The sequence below is a fragment of the Mandrillus leucophaeus genome, unplaced genomic scaffold (assembly GCF_000951045.1).
Source record: "Mandrillus leucophaeus isolate KB7577 unplaced genomic scaffold, Mleu.le_1.0 Scaffold700, whole genome shotgun sequence".
Classification (NCBI taxonomy): Eukaryota; Metazoa; Chordata; class Mammalia; order Primates; family Cercopithecidae; genus Mandrillus; species Mandrillus leucophaeus.
In genome coordinates this window covers 148,495-173,376 of record NW_012107587.1, presented here as the reverse complement: position 1 = coordinate 173,376, position 24,882 = coordinate 148,495, and the positions used below count along the sequence as shown (strand labels likewise).

Genomic DNA, 24,882 nt, shown 5'->3' with positions numbered 1-24,882 from the left:
ACAATTTCCAAAACAAATGATGGAACAGTATATTTACTTGATATTTAATTATTTACAATGTTCATGAAAATAAGATCTGTGCTAAAATAAGAGAAGGCTTTTAATCAATTAAGAGGGAAATATGAACCAATTCCCTAGAAAACTCACATGAATCTCCCCGCAGTTAAAAATTTGGCTTAAATTAAGGCAGAAAGACATATCAGAGTACAGGAGGTAATTGGTGCTCTGCTGTACACAGCAGTCATGGACTTACAATAAAACTAAGGACCTCTGTAAAACTGTGAATTGTTTTTGAAAAATCAACTTAGAGCTGCATAGCAACTTATCCTTCTCCTCGCTAGTAATATCTTCACCTACACACAGAAGTTGGGTGACCTATCATGTTAGCATACGTTTTCTAAGACAGGTCTGGAGACAATGTAAAAATATTCCTTTCCAACAACTCTAATCCTAAATTTCATAGTCAGTGGGAATTTTATATTTCACTAGTTTCAAGGCTTATGCCAATATCTGTGAATCATGAAAAGCTCTGTCTCTTCAAGAGACAGATGTAGGTTCAAGTCCCGTTCAGGCCTTCAGGAGGGCAGAAGTAGCTAGAACACTAGTTACTCATTACTTCACATGTCTAGTCCTCATTCACCTAATCTTAGTAGTAGCACTGGCCTCATAGAGTTGTTGGGAACAGTCAATAAATCCACACAATAGACTTAGTCAAAGAACCAAACACAGTACCTGACACATAAGAATAATTTCATGAATACCAATTTCTTTGAATATTCTTATTGTTCTTAATGTTATCCCAGAATCTGCTTTTACTCACTTCATTGATTTCTCCTTTCTCCTTTCTAATTTCCATTCCATAACCCACCTTTCTTTGAGTATGAAGAAACTTCTGATAATGACCTCTACATATTATTTAATATGAGAAAGACATTTATGGGCAAAGCAATGAGGGATAAAATAGTAAAGAAAAAAGATAATAGTAAAGTTTATGCCAGAGAAAATCTAGCTTACTAGTTGCTTGGAGGCATCCCAAGGTGGCTTTTACCCTGTGTATGGTGAGAGATTGATCTTCACTTACCGTCTCAGAAATCTGACTTTGGCAGAAGGAAGCAGAAGCTTTTCCTAAGGTGGACTCATGGTAAACAAGTCCACAGAATATACTATAATATCAATATAATACTAATAAAATTATTCTTATGTCATGAAAAATAGTACTGCTGTGGGGACTGGCAGTTATAGTGTCTATGTAGCACATAGATTTCCAAAACACACATATTCACACTACACACACACGAGTGCAGACTAGAAAACATGTTAAACCCGAGATTTCTGCCGACTCCAGAATCAAGGAAAAGCAAGTCAGTCATATGATTTAAAAAGTTAATAGCATTAAGCTATGGTAGTCCAATGTGCACCTCTCAATTTGGTGTTCAGGCAGAAGGAACTCTTGGAGTAAAGTAAACTCTTCTAAGAAAAATTCTCCAACAACTATGGCCAATGTTTTACACTCTATTTTATGTTTTCTCATGCGAATAGCTACCTTCTGAGTGATCTATTCTCCATCTAACCCTGATAATGTAATTGATTAACTCAGTTAACTAATAACCAATCAGTTGGTTAACCAACAGAATTGCTCTTGCTCTTGATAATTGGGCCTCAAAAAGGAGTTGACTGCTAAGTACATTTTGCATTTATCTGATTTCATCTATTATAGTTGGTTTATTGCTAACTATTCAGGGATTTTAGGGCTGTTTGCTATTTTATATATGTAGCTATGTGTGCATGTATATAAATGATTATCATATTAAAATCTACATTAAATACCTTTTTAAAAAGTAATGTAAGTATGTATATATCAAATGATTTGTGTAAGGCCTTTTGCTGATTAATTTATTAATGCTTACTGAGATTGCAAAGTTATTTTGGAATGTAAATACTTTCTTAAATGGTGCAAATGTTTTTGTATGTGAGCTCTTGTATGAGACATTTATAAGTAAATGCATTTTTATTAGAAGCTTAGGATAAAAATATATTACATATGTGAATATGCTTTGCAAAGTGCATGATGAGCTAAATGTCACATATGGTAATTATTAACATGAGACTAAATTTGTGTTAAATTTTCACACCCCATAAAGGCTCTGGAGTTGCTACCACATTATATTGAAGAATAGAGTTGGTGGGAGCTCTTGAAACACCATCCTCAAGACTCACCTTCATTATATGTGCCTTTGGCAGCCCACATACTCTTCTCAAGCCCACGATGAGACAAGCACAACTTTTGCAGGCCTGTGAGAGAGAACAAAAGAGCAAAATAAAAATTGCTCAGAAACTCAGTAGACCAGAAAGAGAGTAGAAAATTATCATGGAAAAGAAGAGCTTTTCATGTTGACTATAGCTGCAGTAGAACTACTATCTGGTATAGGTCAAATCAGTTCTGAAGAAGTGTGTAGGAAGATACAATTTTCAGTAAATTGCATTAGAAACTAAGCAGGTGGGTAGGTTCTATTCACTGTTATGCAAGCTGATTTAGCTGTCATCTTTGAAACAGCTTAGAATGGACAGATTTTCCAATTACATTTTCCTAGGGTGGGTAACACACTCTTCTAATATTCTACCCACCCAAATTCGGAGGCTGAACCTTTTCCTTTGCTCACTCTGATCTTTTTTGTAGGCATGCTAAATCACCGGAATTTTTGAGCATAACCTGTCCTTTCTAACCTTTGCTTAGCCTGTTGTCTGTGTCTAGAATGCCTTCTTTATCTAACAAGTCAATGGAAAGTCTGCTCTTGTGATTCAACTCTTAGAAAGACAACTTTTTAAGTGACACCTCCACTTAGGAATAGTCCTTCCTATTAAAAAAGCCTTTCTACAGAAATGTATGCAATCCTGAAATAATGGTAGTGGAAAGACTACATTCCCATCACTCTAACTATATGAACTTGGGGAGATTAAAAACTCTGACCTCAGTTTTTTTTTCTCCTACAAAATAGAAATAATAAGAAGAACTACCTTGAAATGTAAAAATGAAAAAGTGTGCAGGCTATCTAGCTTTTGTGTATGTTAAATCCCTGGGATAGATCCTGGTTCATAGTAAGTATTCAGCAAGTGGTAGCAATCAACAACTTTTTCTCCCCATAAATATAGCAATTCCTTTATTTCTATGCCTCCCTCATTAGACGATCAGTTCTTTAATGGTAGATACCATATCTTTGAATTCATTTCTGTATCCTTTTCCCTGTTCCTAAATGTTTGACAAAGTACCTTGTATTTAACAAGGTTTTGTTTTCATTTTAATATAAGTTGCCTAAGCTTATTCAATTGATATGTGAAATACTTAACCTCACCTTTTAAGTAGCCTGCCAATTGAATAAAATTAGTTTTATGTAATAATAGAAAAAATATTCTGTAAAATATCTGCTTAAATACTTTTACAAGAGTATAAACTTGTTTGACAGATAAATGAATAATGATGTACAGTCTACTTCATTTATAATAGTAGAGTGTATTTTATAATGGTTGAGTGCATTCTGTACTAAATTGTATGAAATGCCCTTAAATATCAGTTTATAGAACGTAAACTGAAAGGAACCTTGATGACTGTTTAATCCAGTCCTTATTTCACAGATAAGCAAACTGAGACCCAGTATGTGTAAAGGGCTTACTAGGAGATGTGCAGCTTGGAAGCCACAGAGAGAAAACTTGAATCCAGGTCTCTTCATTGTTTTTTCTTGTCTAACACTTTTGTGTTTTTGGAGAAAGATATTTAGATTTGCCAAATGTGCCATCAACATGATAAAACAGATAAAATGATTTTGAGTAGACTAAGACCAGATGTTCGGAAAAACCATAATAAATTTGAACTAAATATCTTCAGTTAAAGATGGAAAGCAAGATGAACTCCAAAAGTAGAAGGATTTGGGTAGACCAGGAAAATTACAAGGTAACTTCAGGTGTGAGAAATAATGAGTGAAAGTGTAAAATCAGAATAGACAAAGACTTTCTGAGAGGAAAATGGGGTTAGAGAAGCCTGTTTACAGAACCCTAGACAAATGCAGAAAAGGCATAATTATAAGAAAGCTGAAAACACATAGTGCAATTCAATCATGATGGTGAACAGAACTAAATAATCTTGTCTTTTTCATTAAATTGTTATTATTATTATTATGATTATTATTTAGAGACGGAGTTTCGCTCTTGTTGCCTAGGCTAGAGTGCAATGATGCCATCTCGGCTCACTGCAACCTCCACCTCCTGGATTCAAGTGATTCTCCTGCCTCAGCCCCCTGAGTAGCTGGGACTACAGGTGTGTCCCACCATGTCTGGCTAATTTTTGCAGTTTTAGTAGAGATATTTAAATTTTTAGTAGAGACTTTTCACCATATTGGCCAGGCTGGTCTCAAACTCCTGACCTCAGGTGATCCGCCTGCCTCGGCCTCCGAAAGTGCTGGGATTACAAGCGTAAGCCATGGCACCCAGCCCCTTGTTAAATTATTAACTACATCTGGAGGACCTTAAAAAGAGACCATTTATTTATTTATTATTTTGCGACAGAGTTTCGCTCTTGTTGCCCAGGCTGGAGTGCAATGACGCAATCTCAGCTTACTGCAACCTCTGCCTCCAGGGTTCAACCGATTCTCCTGCCTCATCTTCCCGAGTAGCTGGGACTAGAGATATGTGCCACCATGCCTGGCTAATTTTTGTATTTTTAGTAGAGGCAGGTTTTACTGTGTTGGCCAGGCTGGTCTCAAACTCCTGACCTTGAGATCTGCCCACCTCGGCCTCCCAAAGTGCCAGGATTACAGGCATGCGCCACCACACCCAGCTAATTTTTGTATTTTTAGTACAGACTGGGTTTCACCATGTTGGCCAGGATGTTCTTGATTTCTTGACCTCATGATCCAACTGCCTTGGCCTACCAAAGTGCTGGGATTACAGGTGTGAGCAATCGCACCTGGCCGTCGTTTTTTTTTTTGTTTGTTTTTTTGTTTTTTTTTTTTAAATAAACCCTCATGCACTAACCACTTTTTAGGAATGAGCTATTCTCCTCACTTCTCCAAAGAACCAGATAAAATTCAGTTTATGTATAGGAAATTATATGAGACAGATACCACATGATGACTGGAAGACTGACTGAATCTTGGCAGGTACCTTCACAGCCTCTGCCTAGTACCTGTAGCTTGACAGGGCTGCATCACCAGTCTCTCGCCTACTTTGCAATTTGTGATCTTAGTAACTTTCTATCATTTTTAACCCTAAATGCTCTTCTAAAACATGCAGGTCTATATGTGATGGGGCTTAGAAATGAGATAATACAGTAAAGGTCTATGTCCTCTCACTCTGAGCCTACTTGTCTTTTGAGATTACATCAATGGGGGCGGGGATAAAACAGTCTGTTCTATAAGGTAATTAAAGGTTTTTGTGACAGTAGGGATGGAAGAAATAAAACATTTTATCATATAAGGCATTTAAGGGTTTTTGCAACTGTAGGTATGTAAGAATCTTTTACCTGAAGTTACCATTCATTTTTCATTCTCTGTCTCTCTTTTTCCTTCTGTATCTCTCAATGCCTCCACTCCTCTACATAACATAATGTGTTTATGGAATGACAGAGCTGGAAGAAATATTAGATCTTCCATGCTACTTTTAAGAATTGTAATCCTTGGAGCACTTGAATTCCACGCAGCTGTCTGAAAGAAACCTAAAACAGTACAAAGGTGTTCAATGAGTGGCCGACTGGATGCACCAGCCCTTGTTTAAATAAAAGTACTTCAGTTTCATTTATACTGCTATTTTACAATTATTTTAACTGCATATCTAGTCCATTTTTCTCATTTAATAAGCAAAGAAACTAGAGACTCAGAAAGCTCAATTACCTAACCAAGGCTATAAATAGGCAATGTCAGAATTAGGACAACAATTCAGGTATTTGGTTTTTAAATTTCAAACGGAAATTAGAAAACCAATGACAGTGGTAACAATCTGTCATTCTGGGGTTGCCATAGTTTATGAAATACATTATGAAGAGGCAATTAAGAAAGTAAAGAGGCTGGGTGTGGTGGCTCATACCTGTAATCCCAGCACTTTGGAAGGCCACATGAAGCGGGTGGATCATGAGGTCAGGAGTTCGAGACAAGCCTGACCAACATGGTGAAACCCGGAGTCTATTAAAAATACAAAAATTAGCCGGGCGTGGTGGTGGGTGCCTGTAATCCCAGCTACTTGGTAGGCTGAGGCATGAGAATCGCTTGAACCCAGGAGGTGGAGGTTTCAGTAGGTGGAAATTGTGCCACTGCACTTCAGCCTGGGCAAGAGAATGAGACTCCATAAAAAAAGAAAGAAGGAAGGAAGGAAGAAAGGAAGGAAGGAAGGAAGGAAAGAAGGAAGGAAGGAAGGAAGGAGAGAGAGAGAAAAAAAAAGCAAGCAAGAAAGCAAGCAAGAAAACAAGCAAGCAAGCAAGCAAGCAAGCAAGCAAGAAAGAAAGAAAGAGAAAGAAAAGTAACCAGGCAACAGTAGTGACATTATCCTAACAAGAATATGTATAAGGGATATTATTCAGGGTTAGGTTATTTTGCTTCAACTGAGTTATTGAATATATAAGATAATTTAAGTTGAGCATCTTCTAAGAATTAGTATACACTTTTTCTATACACCTGTTCCACAGACGCATATCTATAAGGGAAACTCCTAGCAGTTTGTTCCTATGTGACTGCCAAAATCTGGGCCTATCCCTTTTAGCTGGTCTTTAGTCTCCCCATCTATAATGAGGAGAATGAGACTGATCTCTAAAATAATTTTCAATTCTTACATACTTGGTTATTTAGTTGGTGTGTGCTATAAAATGGAGGTCAAATGTCGAGAGAGAGAAGGAGAGCTAATGAGAGAGAGAGAGAGAGAGAGAGACGGAGCTAAAAGGAAAACAAAAATAGCATAGGGAAGATGTAAAACAACTTGTTTTTAAAAGTAAGGTGTGTGTCTGTGTGTGTGTCTGTGTGTGTGTCTGTGTGTGTGTCTGTGTGTGTCTGTGTGTGTGTCTGTGTGTGTGTCTGTGTGTGTCTGTGTGTGTGTCTGTGTGTGTGTCTGTGTGTGTGTCTGTGTGTGTGTGTCTCTGTGTGTGTATGTGTGCGCGCGCGCGTGTGCTCGCATGGTCATCACACTTCCTCCATACTCATATCTGTGCAATTAAACAACAAATGAAGGAAAAAACATGCCAACATACAGACTGGTCTTCCTCAAATTCCTGATAATAACCCCACATGAGGGATTAATGGTGCCCAGCAGTCAAAATATGTTTGCCAGGTCCAGTTATTCTCCCACTCTCCTAGAAGACTACTTCATATTTTATTCCTTCATTTCAAACCATGTCTTCCAACACCTCCTCCCTATATCTCACTCTTAGCTGATAATTTTGCTTCCTATTTCACTGAGAAGATTGAAGCAATGTGAAGAAAACTTCCACAGCTCCCACCCACTTATTGGCAACTGTATGATCATATATTCTTCCTTCCTGACTGATAGTCTAGATAAATGGACTGTATTCCAACAAAGGTCATCTCTTCCACGTATGGAGTAGTTTCTATCCCCCACCCCTACTTCGGGACAACAGCCCAATAATTCTCCATACATGCTCTCTCCCTACAGAATCAGCTCCAGTCCTTGCACCCACTGCCATTCTAGTTCATAATTATCATCACATATAAGCATGCCAGCCTCCACCTCCCAACTCTAGTTGACATTTATCATCACTATACAAACAGATCTTCTAATCCCTAAAAAAAAAAAAGGGATGTTCCCCTTCCTGAGTCCAAGTGATCTCATTGTTCAGTTCCCACCTATGAGTGAGAACATGCGGTGTTTGGTTTTCTGTTCTTGTGACAGTTTGCTAAGAATGATGGTTTCATCACACACCGGGGCCTATCATGGGGAGGGGGGAGGGGGGAGGGATTGTATTGGGAGTTATACCTGATGTAAATGACGAGTTGATGGGTGCAGCACACCAACATGGCACAGGTATACATATGTAACAAACCTGCACGTTATGCACATGTACCCTACAACTTAAAGTATAATAATAATAAATTAATTAAAATAAAAAAAAAAAGGGAAAAAAGGCAATCTCTCTCAACTCCAGTTTTCCTGGTGGCTTCTTCTCAACTTATTTGTTGCCTTTTGCTCCACTAGTCCACAAAAGCAGATAAACTTAGAACCAAAATGTACTATTTCAAATTCATTTTTCTAAAATCCTTTACAGTATTTATTTGTTTTCTTCTTATCACTTCACTAAGACTGTCAAAATTACCAATGACCTCTTCTTCACCAAAGTCATTGATGAATTCCTAACCTTCAGCTTCTTTGATATATCAGGGCCGTGGTATATAATTAATCACACTTTCCTCCTTGATACACTGCCCCCACTTAGCCTTCAGAATACCGCACTGTCTTGATTCTTCTCCAGCCTCACTAACTGCTCCTTTTCAGCCTCCATTGTCATTCTTCTCTTTCTTAACCTTTTAACTTTGCAAAACCCCAGAGACCTCAAACCTTAGGCTCTTCTCTTTATTTCTTATGCCTGCTAATTTCATCCTGTCTCATGGTTTTATATATCAGCTGTAGAATGATACTTCCTAAATGTACATCTCCAGTCCAGATCTCTCTTTCTCACTCCAGATTTTTAAACCACATGTATGTCTTCTTCACATTTCCATTGGTCTGAAAGAATCAAGTCCAAAGTCAACATTCCCAAATAATCTCTCTGATCTTCACTGCCAGACCATATTCAGTCATTATTTTGTCATTTTAATTGATGGAGAAAAGCTTGGGGCCAAAAATCTTGACTCTTTTTATCTCATAACCCTCATTCAATCTACTTTCAAATATGTCCGAAATCTAACCATGGCTTCTCACCATCTCCACTGCCACCATCTATCATACATCTCCTAAATGATCTTGGTCTTGCCAAAGACAAATGGTCTGTCTCCATTGCCCAAAATGATGGTAGGTTTGGGTTTGGAAATGAGTAGACATGAGTCCGGTGATATTAACATGAAATTCAGCTAATACAACTCCTTTGTTTAAAGGGCTTCCTTCATTCAGTGAAGTCCCACTTTACTCAGAGTAAAAGGCTAATTACTCAGAATAATTATATGAAAACAAGCCCTACAAGGCCTGAAATAATCCTGCTTGGCATTGCAAATATTGAAAACAACTCTTTCAGTGAACAGTTATTCCATACCCCTCATATTTCCATGTGTAGGGACTTCTGTTGGGGAAAAATTCTAGTTTATCTGGATTATATGATTTTTTAGCTTAAAAAATGTCTAGGAAAGATTGGTTCAGCAATTTCTTTTTTCCTCTCCATTTTGGCCTGTTTTCTCTCTCCTGTCACATGGTATGTGATCCATCCCTATGTGGGATGCCCTGGGATCCCCTGGTTGTGCCAGTTACTGGGTGAAGAGCTATTAGATTGAGAATGAGGAGAGAAATCTGGGCAAGCTCCTTTGGCCACATATCTAAGTCCTATTTTCCAGCTTACATCAATTCACAATTGACATTGATCTCTGTCTCTTAGTCTCTGGTGTTCTTTTTCTCAAATATTTTCTGAGAATCCTGACAGAGAAGATAAAAATGTTATCTACTGATTCTGTTGAAATCCCAACATGTTTAAGGATTGAGATACTAGTTTCCATGCTCCTCGTTTTTGCAGGCACCACCTACAGATAGGAAGGAGGGTGTAGTGGAAAGAATGGGGCTATGGTGTCAGATGGTCTTGGCTTCTCATGTCAGATATGTTACTTACTGATTATGTCACCCAGAGTCAAGTTATTTAACTTCCTCAGCCTCCTTTTCCTGATATAAACAATGGCACGAATAATGACTCTCTCATTACATTGTTGTGGTGTTAAAAGAAATGATACACGTGGAGTTCTTAGAAGGAAACTTGGTACAGATGGATACTCAGAATTATTGTGTTTTACTTTGTAGTAGCAACCCGCTGAATGAATGAATGAAATCAAGAGAAATAGTTGTTTACAAACTATACAAGTTGAGTTGTAGGAAGAGCATTTTGGGGAAAATGAACAGTCTTTTATTTTGAAGGGAGAACAAAAAGAATTATCATCTTGGAAAACTAAAGTAGACTAGTGACAATAAAAAGGCACCAGTAAATCTGTCTGAAATGTCTACATTAGCTAATGTGGGTGGATTAAGAGGACCCTTGATTCGTTCAGCCCACTGCCTGTGTTCCGCATAATTACAAGTGCTTATGGCTTATGCAAGAATGTTGTTGATCATTATATGACAAGCCCACAAGTGTTTGTCTGTGTTAGAACAGTGACACTCACTGGTTATTTGTGATACTGACAGAAATCCTCCCTACTAAAAAACATCCCATTATAAAGCAAAATTTAAAATGATCCTCATAAATATCAACAAGCCAAAAAAGGGGTTAAAAAAAGAAACACAGATATACTGGAGGGTAAAAAGAAATTCATGCACACACACACATACACAAACACACATACACACAAACACACAATGGTTGATGCAACTTGGGATGTTCCGCCAGTAGAAGAAAGAACAGTCAGTGATTACTATTTTTAAATTATAGGAAGTAAGCTAAAACATAAAATCAAAAAGTATATCATATAAATATTTTGATCAATACAATTTTAAGAGTTATCCAATATGAAATGAGCTATCCTGGGTGTGGCTACCTGTCTCCAGAGGTACTCAAGTGTATTTTGAACAACCATTGACCAGAGCACCCTAGAGAAGATTCATATATAACATTAGGAATTCTAGATGATCTCTAGAAGTGTTTCAGCTTCAAGTTCCTGATACTCAAAGGCTCAGAGCAAATCCACATTTACATGGCTTGGAAGCTAATCATATTTTTTCATAGTAAAAGCTGTCTCCTTCGCTGATATATATATATGTATGTATATATATTTATGTATATATATTTATATATATAACTATATCTATATATCTATATATATATTATGAAAACATTTTCTTAATTGTTAAGGCCCTACTGGCTGTGGAAAGGTGAGTGCTTTTCAAATCAGTGTCTGTTATTCATCAATGATAATTACTCACTGCAGTGAGATATAATAGAAGTATCTCCCATGTCTCACCTGTTGGATGATTTTATGTCACCCAACACAAGATGGTAAGAATGATTGACCCCTTGTTTTCCTAACCCCTAACCTCAGTAAAATATTCAAGTCTTATGGTAAAACTAATCTCAGATTCAAGGAGGAAATCAATCTGTGTGAGCAACCAGTAGGACACTACCCAGAGGTCATATTATATTTTCTGTCCCTCATAGGCTGGCAAAAGAGAGACATGATCTGGGTATCTATGAGTTAGATATGCTGCTTAATATTCATAATCCCCGAAAGCATTGAAGAGAGAGTCAATTAATCTGGGGCCAGGATAAGCTGGAGCATCTCTTGTAGATGTTTTATCATTCCTTATTTTAGAGATGTTTAAATTTGGAGATTCATAAAAAACTGCCAACTTGCCTAAGGCAGTAGGGTTTTAATAAACTCATTTATATAATGAGAACTCATTTTTCTTAGGTAGCAAGAACATTTTCATATATAAATCAGTGCACATAAGATCAATTGCTAACACAAGAGAAAATGCAACCTTACTGTCCACCGCCAATTTACAACTGAGAATAATAAACCACTTTGTTTTCATTTCTTTATTTTGAAAAAGAAACACCTATTTGGACAATAAACAGCAGTGGCAGCAATTATGTTGAAGTTTGCTATTTCAACCATTCCCCTCTTCAGTTAGCATTGGGGTGTTGATATCACAAGATAATTTTCAGGTTTATGAGTAAAAACAGAAACATCTAAAGAGAGGCAGCTCTGTAATTTCAGAGTAGAAAGGAGACAACTCCATGAAGAACATAAAAAGGGTGGAAACATGGGTGGGAATGGAGCATGGGAGGAATTTGGCTCAAAGTGTTAGGCTCTGTTTTCTTAGATTTATTTCCAAACAATAGCATCTGCAAGAACCAAACCCAGAAATATATTTAAAAACATCTTTAAAATTTTCAGTCTGATTTGACATCTGATGGAGATTTGAGGTATTCTATTTCACACCTGAACGTTTCTAGAAATACATAATTTTAAAATAAATTTAAAAATTAATAACTTTTTTGGCTACATGATAGCTTTATGTATTACAAAATATCATTTAATGTCTTAAATTAGGCTTACTGCTATCTATTATTACTTTTATTTATTTATTTATTTTTATTTGAGACGGAGTCTCGCTCTATCACCCAGGCCGGAGTGCAGTGGCGCAATCTGGGCTAACTGCAAGCTCCGCCTCCTGGGTTCACGCCATTCTCCGGCCTCAGCCTCCGGATTAGCTGAAACTTGCAGGCACCTGCCACCACGCCCATTTTTTATTTTTTTATTATTTATTTTTATTTTTTGTATTTTTAGTAGAGACGGAGTTTTACCGTGTTAGCCAGGATGGTCTCGATCTCCTGACTCAAATGATTTTTGATATTGGTAAAGGAAAAACAAAGACCTTATTATCATAAGAGGGGTATAAAATAATGTGTTAGAAAATGGGTGAGCTGACGCCGTCGCGGTGGCTCATGCTTGTAATCTCAGCACTCTGGGAGGCCGAGGTGGACGGATCACGAGGTCAGGAGGTCGAGACCATCCTGGCCAACATGGTGAAACCCCATCTCTACTAAAATACAAAAAACAAAACAAAACAACAACAACAAAATTACCCTGGCATGGTGGCACACACCTGTAGTCCCAGCTACGCAGGAAGCTGAGGCAGGGGAATCGCTTGAACTGGGGAGGCAGAGGTTGCAGTGATCCGAGATCTACCACTGCACTCCATCCAGCCTGGCAACAGAGCGAGACTCCGTCTCAATAAATAAATAAATTAATTAATTTAAAAAAAGAAGAAAATGACCTAGCTGAAAGCCTGTCAACTGGCGACATCTACATTCATTGCCTCAGATATGTTGATGTCTATTAAATACCAAAAAAATGAAAGACTTAAGATTTTTTCAATTTGTTTTTAAAGTTTCAAAGAAGAATGATAAAAATCAAACTATAGTAAGTCACAGGCAGTCTTTCTGAGTGAGGGGCAAAGTCACTGTGTAGGTGATGGAGCCAGAGAACACGATCTGAATCTTGCTTCTGTCAATTTTGTTGCATGACCCTACAAAGGTTGCTTAATCCTACTGAACCTCGGTTTCTTCACTTGGGGAGTAGTAATGATAATTTCGCTAATAATAGCAATCATGATTTCTAGAATAGTGCTATTCTATTTAGCCATTCCACAATGCATATATATTTTGAAACAACATGTAATACTTGATAAACATATACATTTTTTATTTTACAATTCAAAATAAAATTTAAAAAATAAAGTGAAACAAAACAGCACTATTTTGAAGATCCAGTGATATCATAATATATAAAGCAGCAGCACAGTGGCTGGTGTGGATAAACACTAAAATACACAGAGGCTCTAGAATAGCTCAATGGCTCTCTAACAGTCCTATGGAATTCATGTAGAAAACATGATGACAGTCTTGAGGCAATCATCGTATTTTCAGGATAGATCAGTTTCTGACCCTCAAGAAAAGATTATAGACTATAATTTCCAAATGTGTGGACAGTAGTTCTCTAAACGTATTTTATTTCCACCGGGCCCACTTTCTACTCTTATTCTTTCAGCTCCTACTGCACATCTCCCTGCAGCTCTCCAAACAGACCCTGTTCCTGTGGACTCCTCCACCAAACACAGAGAGACTCTTCCATTGAAGTGCAATCAGAAACATTGGCAATGCAAGAAAGCTACAAAACTATTTAGGTAAATAACACCCAAATCCTAGTTACATCACTTGAGTGAGTTATTTAATCATTCTAGTGCCAGTTTCTTCACCTATAAATTGTTATTGTAATACTGTACCAATCTGATAAACTTATTACAGAGAATAAATTTAATGTGAAAAGCATATGCAAAGTACAAGGACATGTAAGTAGATGCTCAAGAAAGTTTAATGTCCTTTTTATCCTTGTGGCTCAATTTCTTCATCGTAAAATGATGGATTTGTGCAGGTGATCTTTTAGTCTCTGTTAGAGTGAAATATTCTGTCTCCATATATTTCCATAAAATGATCTTTGCTTCTTAATGGATTTCTTCTACATATTACAAAGCAAAATGCAAAAAACAACAGGAATATATACATATATATATATATATGTGGAATTTATAGACCCACTCTAGACTGAAATTGATTCTTTTGAGTGTCAAAAATTCCAGAAGCATAGATCTCATTGTTTATCAGTAATGTAAACCTGGATCTAGTTACTGGAAATAACAATCGAGCAAGTTGTAAAAAATCATCAGGGAGAAAAAAATGCTCACTAGAGTAATAGGGTGAGAGAAGGAATTTCGGAAAAACATTAGCCTCTCTTGTTTTTCTATTCATGTATTTTTTCAAAAATTCTTTGAAAACGTCGTATTATGTTAATTAGATCCTGTATGCCTTTTTATTTAAGTTTTGCTTATTTTAGGATATGAGGCAGAAACTCACAATAATGTTTTCACCAATGGCCTTTGCCAATTTAGAAAAATAATTTACCTTTTCAAAACACCTTTTAAAATGGGTATTAAATATATTCATTAGAGGATTTGGATTAAGGTGAAGCTGACCCAAATTTATTGCCTTTAATTTAAAGATACGGGGTGGATTTTCTAAGGACAACTTTTATTCCAAAAAAATACGTGAAGTGTGGTAGTATAAAGTAGCAAACGTTTGAAGTAGAATGAAAAATCAAAAACCATATTTTATAAAATAATAAAATTATCAAGTTATTTGATATCTTACTCATTGCCCCACTAAAAAAAGGATATTTTCAATTGCTTTGAATTTCACATAATATGATTTTTTTCAAGTGTATAAACTGAATTTGCTTTTCATTGGTTGATTTGTAAATTAAAAAAACAAATAAACACTGGCCACCTGCTGTGTTGTAGACACTGTTCTTGATGTTGAGAGAATAATGATAAGACACCTCTAAATATTTCTCTTAGAACTTTAGATATTTATACCAATTCCTCATTGAAATGTAGTAAAGTAAGTGTATCATCTGAATCAGGCACAAAGGTCTCAATGAGTAATTGTTTTATTCATTGTGTGGATGTTAGGTTAATTCATTGAAAATCAATTCATAAAACCCAGCTTCCTAAATTGCCAATTAACTACAAAGCAATTACTCAAGTGATCAATTTCTGCCAATGACCAATTTTCTACATTTATCAAAGTTTGTTTTTCAATGTAAATAAGGCTTTTATATTCATATTAAGAACAATGGTTTTAATAATCTTTGAAGTGTTCTATGAAATTTTAAGCTTTTTATGTTTAATATTTTTAATTAATAAAAATATTTTATTAAATATCAGGAACTTGGGATTTTAAAAAAATCTTAAATATTTGCACACAAGTCACCACTATACTTTCTAGAATAGTTGAAATTAACATTTCAAGATTGTCACATATCTCCTTGTGTCACGTAGCACAGAAATCCCAAATCCTGACACTGCCCCCAGATCCTTTCTGGCCATGACTACCAAGTACTCTATTATTCTAATAGAGGACAGTGATAGAAGTGAGTAGAGTATTTAAGGAGATCAACTGTGCATGAGCATACTATAACTGAAGTGATAAGAAGATCAATTCCAAAACTATGCCAGGTACACTTTGGAATGCACAACATAATTTGTTTGTATTATATACAAGTTTTCCTTTTGTATTCTTGTTTAGTTCAGGATAAAGCTGCATAAAATAAGCTGCTAGTCCCCGAGGAGCTCAGAAGTTGTCAAAGGTCAAAGCAGAGACTTCCTGAAAATAAGACACTGAGGAATCATAGAGTTCATAGAGTTCATAGTGGAGAGCTGGGAGCTCTGTGGATGTAAGAGACAGGACAATTCTTGATGGCCTATCGAGAACTAGGTGTCAAAGCTGGGGCTTCCATGATAGCAGCTCAGTGATACTTGTTGTGTTGAGGGCACTTGAGAATTGAGAGCTACATTCAAAATTTAAAAACAATGCGCTAAAGACTGGCAAGACAACCTGGGGGATGGTAGCTTGCTAAACCATGGTTAACAAACGATTTTTAATTTTATCTTCCTAACAGCATCTCATATAATTTTTTTAAGCTAAAAGTGGAAGGAGGATTCAGTATTCATTCAGTATGTCAGCAATATTTAGTATGTCATTGATATTATAAGAATATATTCACAAAAGTAAAAATCAGTAACCACATTTGAGAATACAATTACTTTAATAATGCTAATATGACTACAACCTAAGTGCAGCTATTTGTTAAGATAATCACTGAGGAATTAACCTACTTCCTCCAGAATGACAAGGAAGCATAGTATAGCAAAGATCTTATGTTTGAAAGGTAGGTTTGGACTCAAGTATTCATTAGGTGATATACTAGCTCTATGACTTGAGAAATATCATTCAACTTAAAAGCCAAAGTTTGGAATCCGTATGTGATCAATAAAATAAGATACCTAACACACAGAGTTGCTATGAGGATAAAATGTTATCCATAGTAGGAAAAATCTGCCATGTACATACATTAAGTAATCAAGGCACGCTCACGCTTCAAGGCTGCTCTTTTGAATTTTTGTGCTGTGTCCTGATGCTCACAGAAATAAAAGCACATGAATTATTTTAATTGTATATGAGAGAGGCAAACCCACTGAAAAAGACTCAGAGAATGGGGCTGGAACTCTACCATATACAGAAATATGTTAGAATATACATATATACATATACATGTATATATACATATATGTATGTACACCTATTATATATATATTATACATGTATACATGTATATATACACATATTAGAATCAAAGGTAATGTATATGAAAATTCTTGGCAAAATAGGCAGTGCTATATAATATTATAATATATAAATATTAAGGATTATTATTATTAGAATGATTATTGAGTGCCAAATATGTTTTAGGTTTGGTGTCAAATTACCTGTATTCATAATCACCAATGTTCACAATGAGTATTATTATCCCATTTTTACTACTGAGTATGCTCAGTTGAAAAAATGAAGTTAATTGCTTAGTAAAACATAGAGCAAATGTGTGGTGTTCCCAGGACCTAACTCCAAGTCTGCTGATTTCAAGGCTTATCTGTTTCCTGTTACTTTTTTTTTGCCTGTCATTATAAATCCCACACAGATAAATCTCAATTGATGGCAGTTTATATTAAGAGATAAAATGTGAAGAAAGTAAAAAATTGATTTAAAAAAGCTTAGAAGTAATTATTCTAGTCTACCTTGGACCAGAATTGAAAGAGAAGAGAATAAAAAAGAACAAGCTTGGTAATACTCTACTGAATCACTCAAGGAATTTTGGGCTGCAAGTAATAAAATGCTCTATTAAATATGAATTAAATGAGATTTTAGTAAATTATGTCAATTTATAATAACTCCAGATGTAGGTGGTTTTAGAATTGATTCATCAGCTCAACGTCATCAACTGGAACTCAGGCTCTTCTTTGCTTTTCTCCTCTGCCATTATCAGTGGTGGTACAAGTCCCCCTCATGATCACAAGCAAATGCTAGCATTCATATTCACAAATAATGATGTCTGAAAGCAAGAAAGGGAAAAAAATCATATTTGTCTATGTTTCTGCAGATGAGAAATACTTCCCAGAAACCACAAATGTTCTTTCCGGTCACACTGGCCAAAACCAGGTCCCGTGCGCCTTCCTAAACCAGTTTCAACAAAATCGCAGAGGATTACCATTGATTCTGAAACCAATAATCCTTCATGTGTAGGGTTCCAAGAGACAGCCCCACATTCCCTGGGCACTTCGCCTCCTCAGCCTTGAAGGAAAGAGTCCTGTGAGCATCTAAGAAAGGGGGAATGGCTCTTGAAAGGCAACCAGTGGGTTCTGCCCTATGTACCTACTGGTAATTTCTGCCGTAACTAATGAACTTGAACCACAGAAGATATTATTTAAAAACTGCTTGTGTAATATAGTATTCAATATTCTTAAGGTAAGAAATGCAATTTACTATGTGACATTTGAAATGATAAATTCTCCTCTGGTGAAGTCCCATTGTAATAAAACATAGAGCAAACTCACCTGGTTTTTCATCCTTATGTAAAGGAAGAAATATGCCGCTAAACAATTCTACACTCAATTTATAGTCACTATAAAATTTTACAAACCTCTAAACTGAATATCTAATGAAAAAGAGCTAAAATCAATGTTTAAAAAGCTAAAGGAAACTATTCTTAAAAATGGAAAAGAAGTCATGATGACATTTATTTGTGCTCTCCATTTTCTTTTTTTTAATTTAAATTAACATCCATGTCAATTGTTTTCACCCTGAGAAACTTCCTTTAACGTTTCATATAAGGCTGCTCTGCTAGCAAAGAATTATCTCATTTTTTTTTGGTTTTGTTTATCTTGACATGCCTTTATCTCACAGAAGATTATCTCACAGAAGATAAAGGCATGATCTTTCACATTGAGAGAACCCTTTTAATGGGTTCTCTCAATATGAGAAATGGTATTGTCTACCATGTGATGACTTGTTACACCTGGGCCCATCCATGTTCTCTGTCTATGCCACATCAGAAACTCAACATGTGTAGAAATGAGTATTTGCAGTAATAATATAATTTCTTCTATGTGAATAACTCGCACCTAAATTACTTTCTGGTCTAATTAAGACATGTCTTAAATTGCTCACCAATGATCTACAAGATACTTTGGAGAATTCATCTGCTCATGGCTCTGCCAGTTTGAAAATGGCGATAAATTCACTGAATCTCTTGTCCTGCGCCTGGGAGGATTCTGTAACAGATTCGACAGTGGAAGTGCAGATGCAATAATCTATCAGCTCAGGCATTAAGAGGTAGGCAGAGGCAGGCACTTCTTTTATCTTATAATATTCACTCGTGAAAACCAGTGCCACATAAAAACTTGATTTCTGGGGAGCACCATGCTGCAAGAAGCCCAAGCCATGTAGACAGGCTCTAAAGAATTGGCCGGGAGAGGTGGCTCACGCCTGTAATCCCAGCACTTTGGGAGGCCGAGTCGGGTAGATCGCTTGAGCCCAGAAATTCGAGACCAGTCTGGGCAACGTGATGAAATGCTGTCTCTACCAAAAACATAAAAATTAGCCAGGCGTGGTGGTGTGCACCTATAATTCCAGCTACTCGGGAGGCTGAGGCAGGAGAATTTCTTGAACACGGAAGTCAAAGGTTGCAGTGAGCCAAGATCATGCCACTGCACTCCAGCCTGGAAGACAGAGCTAAACTGGGTCTCAAAAACAAACAAAGAAACAACAACAACAACAGACAAACAGAAAACAGAAAACAACAACAACAACAACAAACAGAATGAAGCATTTTGTGAAAAGAGAGAAGTGGAAATGCCATTTTGGAAGAAGACCTTCCAGCGCCAGCCATCCCAGGTGGAGCCAAATGATCAGAGATAAAATAATTTTTCCTGAATTTCCGACCTACAAACCCTCTGGCTTTCACTACTGGGGTAGTGTTTAATGCAGTAAGAGGTAACAGAAATATTCCCCATATCCAAGCTAATAATGTGCTCTGTTAGTGAAACAGGAAAGGTTCCCTTGTCCCCCACGCAGGGCATGCGACAGGGGGAGTGGCTTGCTTCCATGGTGCCCTGCTGCTCAAACCTCTAGGGGAGCATACAGACGGGCTGGCTGTGGGACTCTGACCACGCGGCAGTGTCTAGGGGTGAATGTTTACAGCTCCTGAAGCCCCAGTGGACCTGTGTTACAGGGTGCTCTTTTAGTTTTGCCATCTATAGTCTTGTGTTAATCAGTTCAATTAGACCCTCTACCTTGTCACAAGGACAGACGGCTTTCTGTATCCTGGCTTCTTGCTTTGGTGTACCAGAAGAATCGGATCACACTTGGGCTTGAAGAATGAGTGCAAAGTTGTATTGAGTGGAAGTAGCTTTCAGCAGATAGAGGAGCCAGAAGGGAGGTGGTTTTTCTCTGGAGCTGGACCAGTCGGTGGCCCATGCTCTTCTCCCACTGCCCTGGCCATCGTTCTGTCGGTGGATGGACTGCCGGCATGCCGGTGCCTGTTGGTGTGCTCCTGACGTCCTCTCCACGTCCAGCCACTTGTGTGTTCCTTCAGCTATGTGTTCCTCTTGACATCCAGCTGCTTGCATCTTCTTTCACCCAGCTGCTTGTATATTCTTTCGCCGATCTGCTCCTCTCGACGTCCAGCTGCTTGTGTGCCTGCCTGTTAGGGTCTTGAGGGTGTGTCAGGCCATGGTGGTCTTGGGAAATGCAACATTTGAGCAGGAAATGCCTGGCCTCACCTAGGTCTGTGGGGGTGGAGCCCGAGCCAGGGACCTGCCTTTTTCTACCCAGCACTTCTCTGCCGCCTTCCCGTATCATCAGCTCTACTTCAAAATGTATGCTGATCCTGCCAATCTCTCATTCATACCTCCACTGCCCTCCTAGTCCCAAGCAGCATCATATTTTATGAGATGAGTACAAGAAACTTTTAATTATTCTTTCTCCTTTTGCCTGCACAAAAGTCCCTGCACAGAAGCCATGGTTTTCTTTCAAGTTAAATCAGAAAATAATACTGCTTTACTTAAATTCTCCATTGATTTTCCATTGTAATTCCAGTACATTGGTTCATGATGGCCTACAAAGCCATCATTAATTACCCATGTTTACATCTTTGATCTATCTCCTGCCACTTGCCCTCCTGGTTACTGCGTTCTACCCTATAGTGTCTTCTTGATGTCCCTGGAACACACTAAGCTCATACCTGTCCCACGGTCATTGTTCTTGTTTTCACCTTTACCTGAAATACGCTTCTCAAGTCCCTCACTGACCCACTTTTTCTCACTGTTCATCTCTGCTTATTTTCTCTAACAAAAACCCTTTCTTAACAACCCTAGATAAAATTGCTTCCACCCAGTTAATAGTCATATGACTTTAACCTGTTTTACTTTTTTATAGCACTTATCAGAGCCTAAAACAATTTTAGTTAGTTGTTTTTCATTGTTTATTTCTCCTCCATTAAAATGTATAAAAGGAGACCTGATACCTCTATATTCCTAAGGCCTAGGCCATTGCTTGAGAGTAGGGCCCCTATAGTTGTTGAATGAATGTGATATTAAAATCATTCCAAAATCCATTACCCTGAAACTTTTTATTATTAAATGACTGAAATCTACCAGAAAACCAGAGATTGTGCTAAGTTGTAATAAATTTGAAATGTAGATATTGTACTTCACCTACCTATTGTAGCTTCCCAGAAGGACATTGGCAGGCAAATAGATTTGGCATAGTAGATCCATGGCACCATTTAATTTCTTCAATTTACAAATGCCAGTGTTGACTAATTTAGTGTATTCAGATGGCAAAGTAATATTCCTCTCACCTCCTATCCTATCCTGCTGCTTTCTCGGGCATGGTACAGTTCAAAAGAAGAGAATAGTTTGCTTAGATGTTTTCTTTTCCTATTGCTCCAGACACATAATGGCCAGTGAACTGGGTCTGAAATTGGAAGTAGTGTAGAGGCCAGGGGAAGTATACTTATTTCTTAATTCTTAATTACGTATTCTTATTTCTTAACCCCAGTTATTTCTTAAATATGTATTCTTATTTCTTAACCCCAGTTTGTGTTCATTATCATTGAAGCTAAAATGGAAAGCTTTTCTGGGAAGGTCAGAAAAACAAAGCAAGGAATCCCTTTCGTACCCACTCATAGAATGCTGACAATTTAAGAGTGCAGATTTATAATTTGTCCTATACAAATTATAAATTTGTTTATAAGTTTTTAGAACTTAACAACAACAACAACAACAACAACAAGGAAAATCCTACTGTTACTGCCAGCTGACATGGACTCTGTGTCTTTCTGAACAACCAGTCTCTCAAATGTCAGTGATAATTGATACCTCCATCATAAACTTCCACTTCTTTATCTTAAAAGCAAGTAATTAAAGGCAGGCTGATGATTCCACCACTAAATTCACTGGCCTTTTACAGGTGAAGTCAGCGTTGCCAGCCACCCTTCTTTTATGCCTCTCCCCTCTACCCTGCTTCCTCACTTAGCCTCCTGGCCTAGCAGACGTTCTGATTTCCCACAGAAAGGAGTGTTATTATCTGCCTTTCAGAATAATCTGATTAATTTTTTGACATTAGTCTACCCTCTACAGTGTGAACAACCCATAATATACCTGGAGAAGAATGTAGAAGAGAAATTAAATTCACAGAAGATCCTCCTGATGCTCTTTGGAGGTAAGCATTTTCTACTATTTGACAAAGTTCTCCATTGGTTTCAATAGCGAAGAGAAGAGGAACTTAGAATTTAAAGAAAATAAATGTGAGTTTCAACTCATCCTCTGCCATTAATTCCAGTTTGATATTTGACTATGGCACTTACATTTCTTTCAGGGCTCCTTTCACGCCTAGTAGGTGGTTTCTAACTAATAGGCTAATTGAGAAACTATAAATTAGTCATTAACAAAGGCTCTGGATTTATAACCTGGATTTGAATCTGCCTGGGTTTAAATCCTGGTTTCACCAATTATTAACTCTGTGACTTTGGGTAAGTTGCTTAGAGTCTCTGTGCCTTTGTTTCCTCACCTGTAAATGAGTGACATTATAATAGTACTTATTATATATTTTTGTTATGAACATTAACAGGATACTGGCTCTGGAACCAGAGTGCCTGGATTTAATGTCTGTTTCTATTGCTTAATGACTGTGTGACCTTCATAAATCACTTGACCTCTCTGTGCTTCACTTCCTCTATCTAGAAAATGGAGATTCTCATCTGCATCACTGGGGTGTTATAAATAGTAAATGAATCAATAAACAGATGTGAGGTACTGAGACCACTGCTTGGCACATGGTAAGCATTCAATACATGTTAGCCATCATTATTTGGAGGACTAAACTAAATACAGCATTCAAAGCTCACAGCATATTTACTAATTGTGTATTACATATTGTGCTAAGAACATGCAATAATGTTTGGGACAGACTGGGCTCTGCTCTGGTGGTGCAGATAGTCAAGTCTAACAGAATATATTAGTCATTCTATCAATTCTGCTTTCTCCTGCCCCACAGTTTCTGACTTGGTAGAAAAGCATGTCAAATATCCATGAACCTAATTTTACTTACAATAACTAGTGACACAATAATTGGGCAGGTAAAGGCAAAATCTTGTGCTTCCATTTATTTATAACACTTTGTTAGTTTATAAACTCCTTCCTGCAAAAATCTGAATGTCTGTTGGCCCAGAGTTCAAGAAAGAAAACAGATTAAGCAGAGAGTCTTTAGAAGGTTCTGGTGCAAAGCTAACGACTCTAAAAAGATAGTCTGGAGGTAAGCCCTGTTTGTTTTAACATTCCAAGAGCTTCTGTACCATCCAGTAACAATAAATATCAGCAAATGAACAGAAAGAATCCCTGCATTTGAGGAGCTTTGTGTCTCTCTTGTATGGAGACCAAAGCCCACCCGCATTGCCAGTTACTGAGTGGCGTGTCAACAGCCATATCGCCATCTTCTGGGAGCTTGTTAGAAATGCAGACACTCAGGCTTTGCCCCAGACATGCTGAACTTAACTGTATTTTAACAAGATCCCAAGGCAATTCCTATCACATGAAGGTTTGGGAAATGGATTATATAATTACTATGCAATTATTACACAATTGGTCACATATTAGAATCACCACACATTAGAATCACGGGGGAACTTAAAAAATGATGAATGCTTGGGTTTCAACCAAAATAATTGGGACTTAACTGTATGCCTGAACATCTGAAATTTAAACATTTTTCCAAAATGATTTTGCTGTGCAGCCAGAATTCAGACCCCTGAGCTAAATATTGACAATCCCCAGGCCTTTTTATCAAAATATAACTATTTATTTCATGTGCTCTAAATGAAATAAATGTTAAGGTATACTGAATACAAATCTTTTGTGGTTAAGAAAGTTCCCCCTACCCTTTGATTATTTCACATGCTGTTTTCAGAGCCCTGTGAACTATTTCTCCCCTTGTCATTTCAGGATTTAGAGTGCTGACCTGCTTATTTTCCTATGGAAGACAATAACCTGATTCCCTGTAGGTTGAACTAATGACCATCTGTTATGATGGGACAATGCTGATTCAAAAAGTGTCGTTTGCCACTTTGTCTGATGTCAAGAGGCAGCACATGAAATCCGAGGGCCTTTAATAGCTCACAACACCTTGTGTGTAAGATCCCCAGCGGAAAGGCAACCCCAAATTAGAAACACGTTTCACTGGAAGGGCACTCACTTACTGATACCTTAGGGACTCCACTTTGAGGGATGCCTTTATCATTCATACCTTTCCATGGCATGAATGGAAACCTGCTGAATGCTGCTTCTGTCCTCATGCATTTCACTAGTCAGCACGTGACACAGGGAAGGGACACCTAGGTCAGCCCCATCATTGTATCTAAAATCAACGCTTCGAATATAATTGGAATGATTACATACGATTCTACATGTTAAGTGATTAGCACAGCAACTGGTGCCCAGTTGATTGCTATTGTTATTGTTGTTGTTGTCATTAGGATTATGCTTATGCTTATTTTGTGTTATTTGTTAAATGAATATACTTATCCCATATGACTCCAAGTGCTCCTAAAACTCCCCATGGGTGACAAAATTTGTCTCCCATAATGTATGGCTTTATAAGAAACAGAGATTCAGGGACCATGTTTATAAGATAATCTTTAATTGTTCTTAAATATTTATTAAATATTCATTTAAAATAAGAGTAAGAATGCACAA

The 24,882-nt window shown here is 37.2% G+C and overlaps 1 protein-coding gene across 1 annotated transcript in view; it reads right to left on the bottom strand.

Annotated features, from left to right (window-relative positions):
• ANO3 (anoctamin 3) overlaps positions 1–24,882 on the bottom strand; it is a 479,469-nt gene that overhangs the window by 362,049 nt on the left and 92,538 nt on the right. The window contains exon 2 of the mRNA XM_011964701.1: positions 2,218–2,292. Within this exon, the coding sequence (XP_011820091.1) occupies positions 2,218–2,248 (31 nt within the window). The 5' untranslated portion in view covers positions 2,249–2,292. The remainder of the gene's footprint in view (positions 1–2,217; positions 2,293–24,882) is intronic.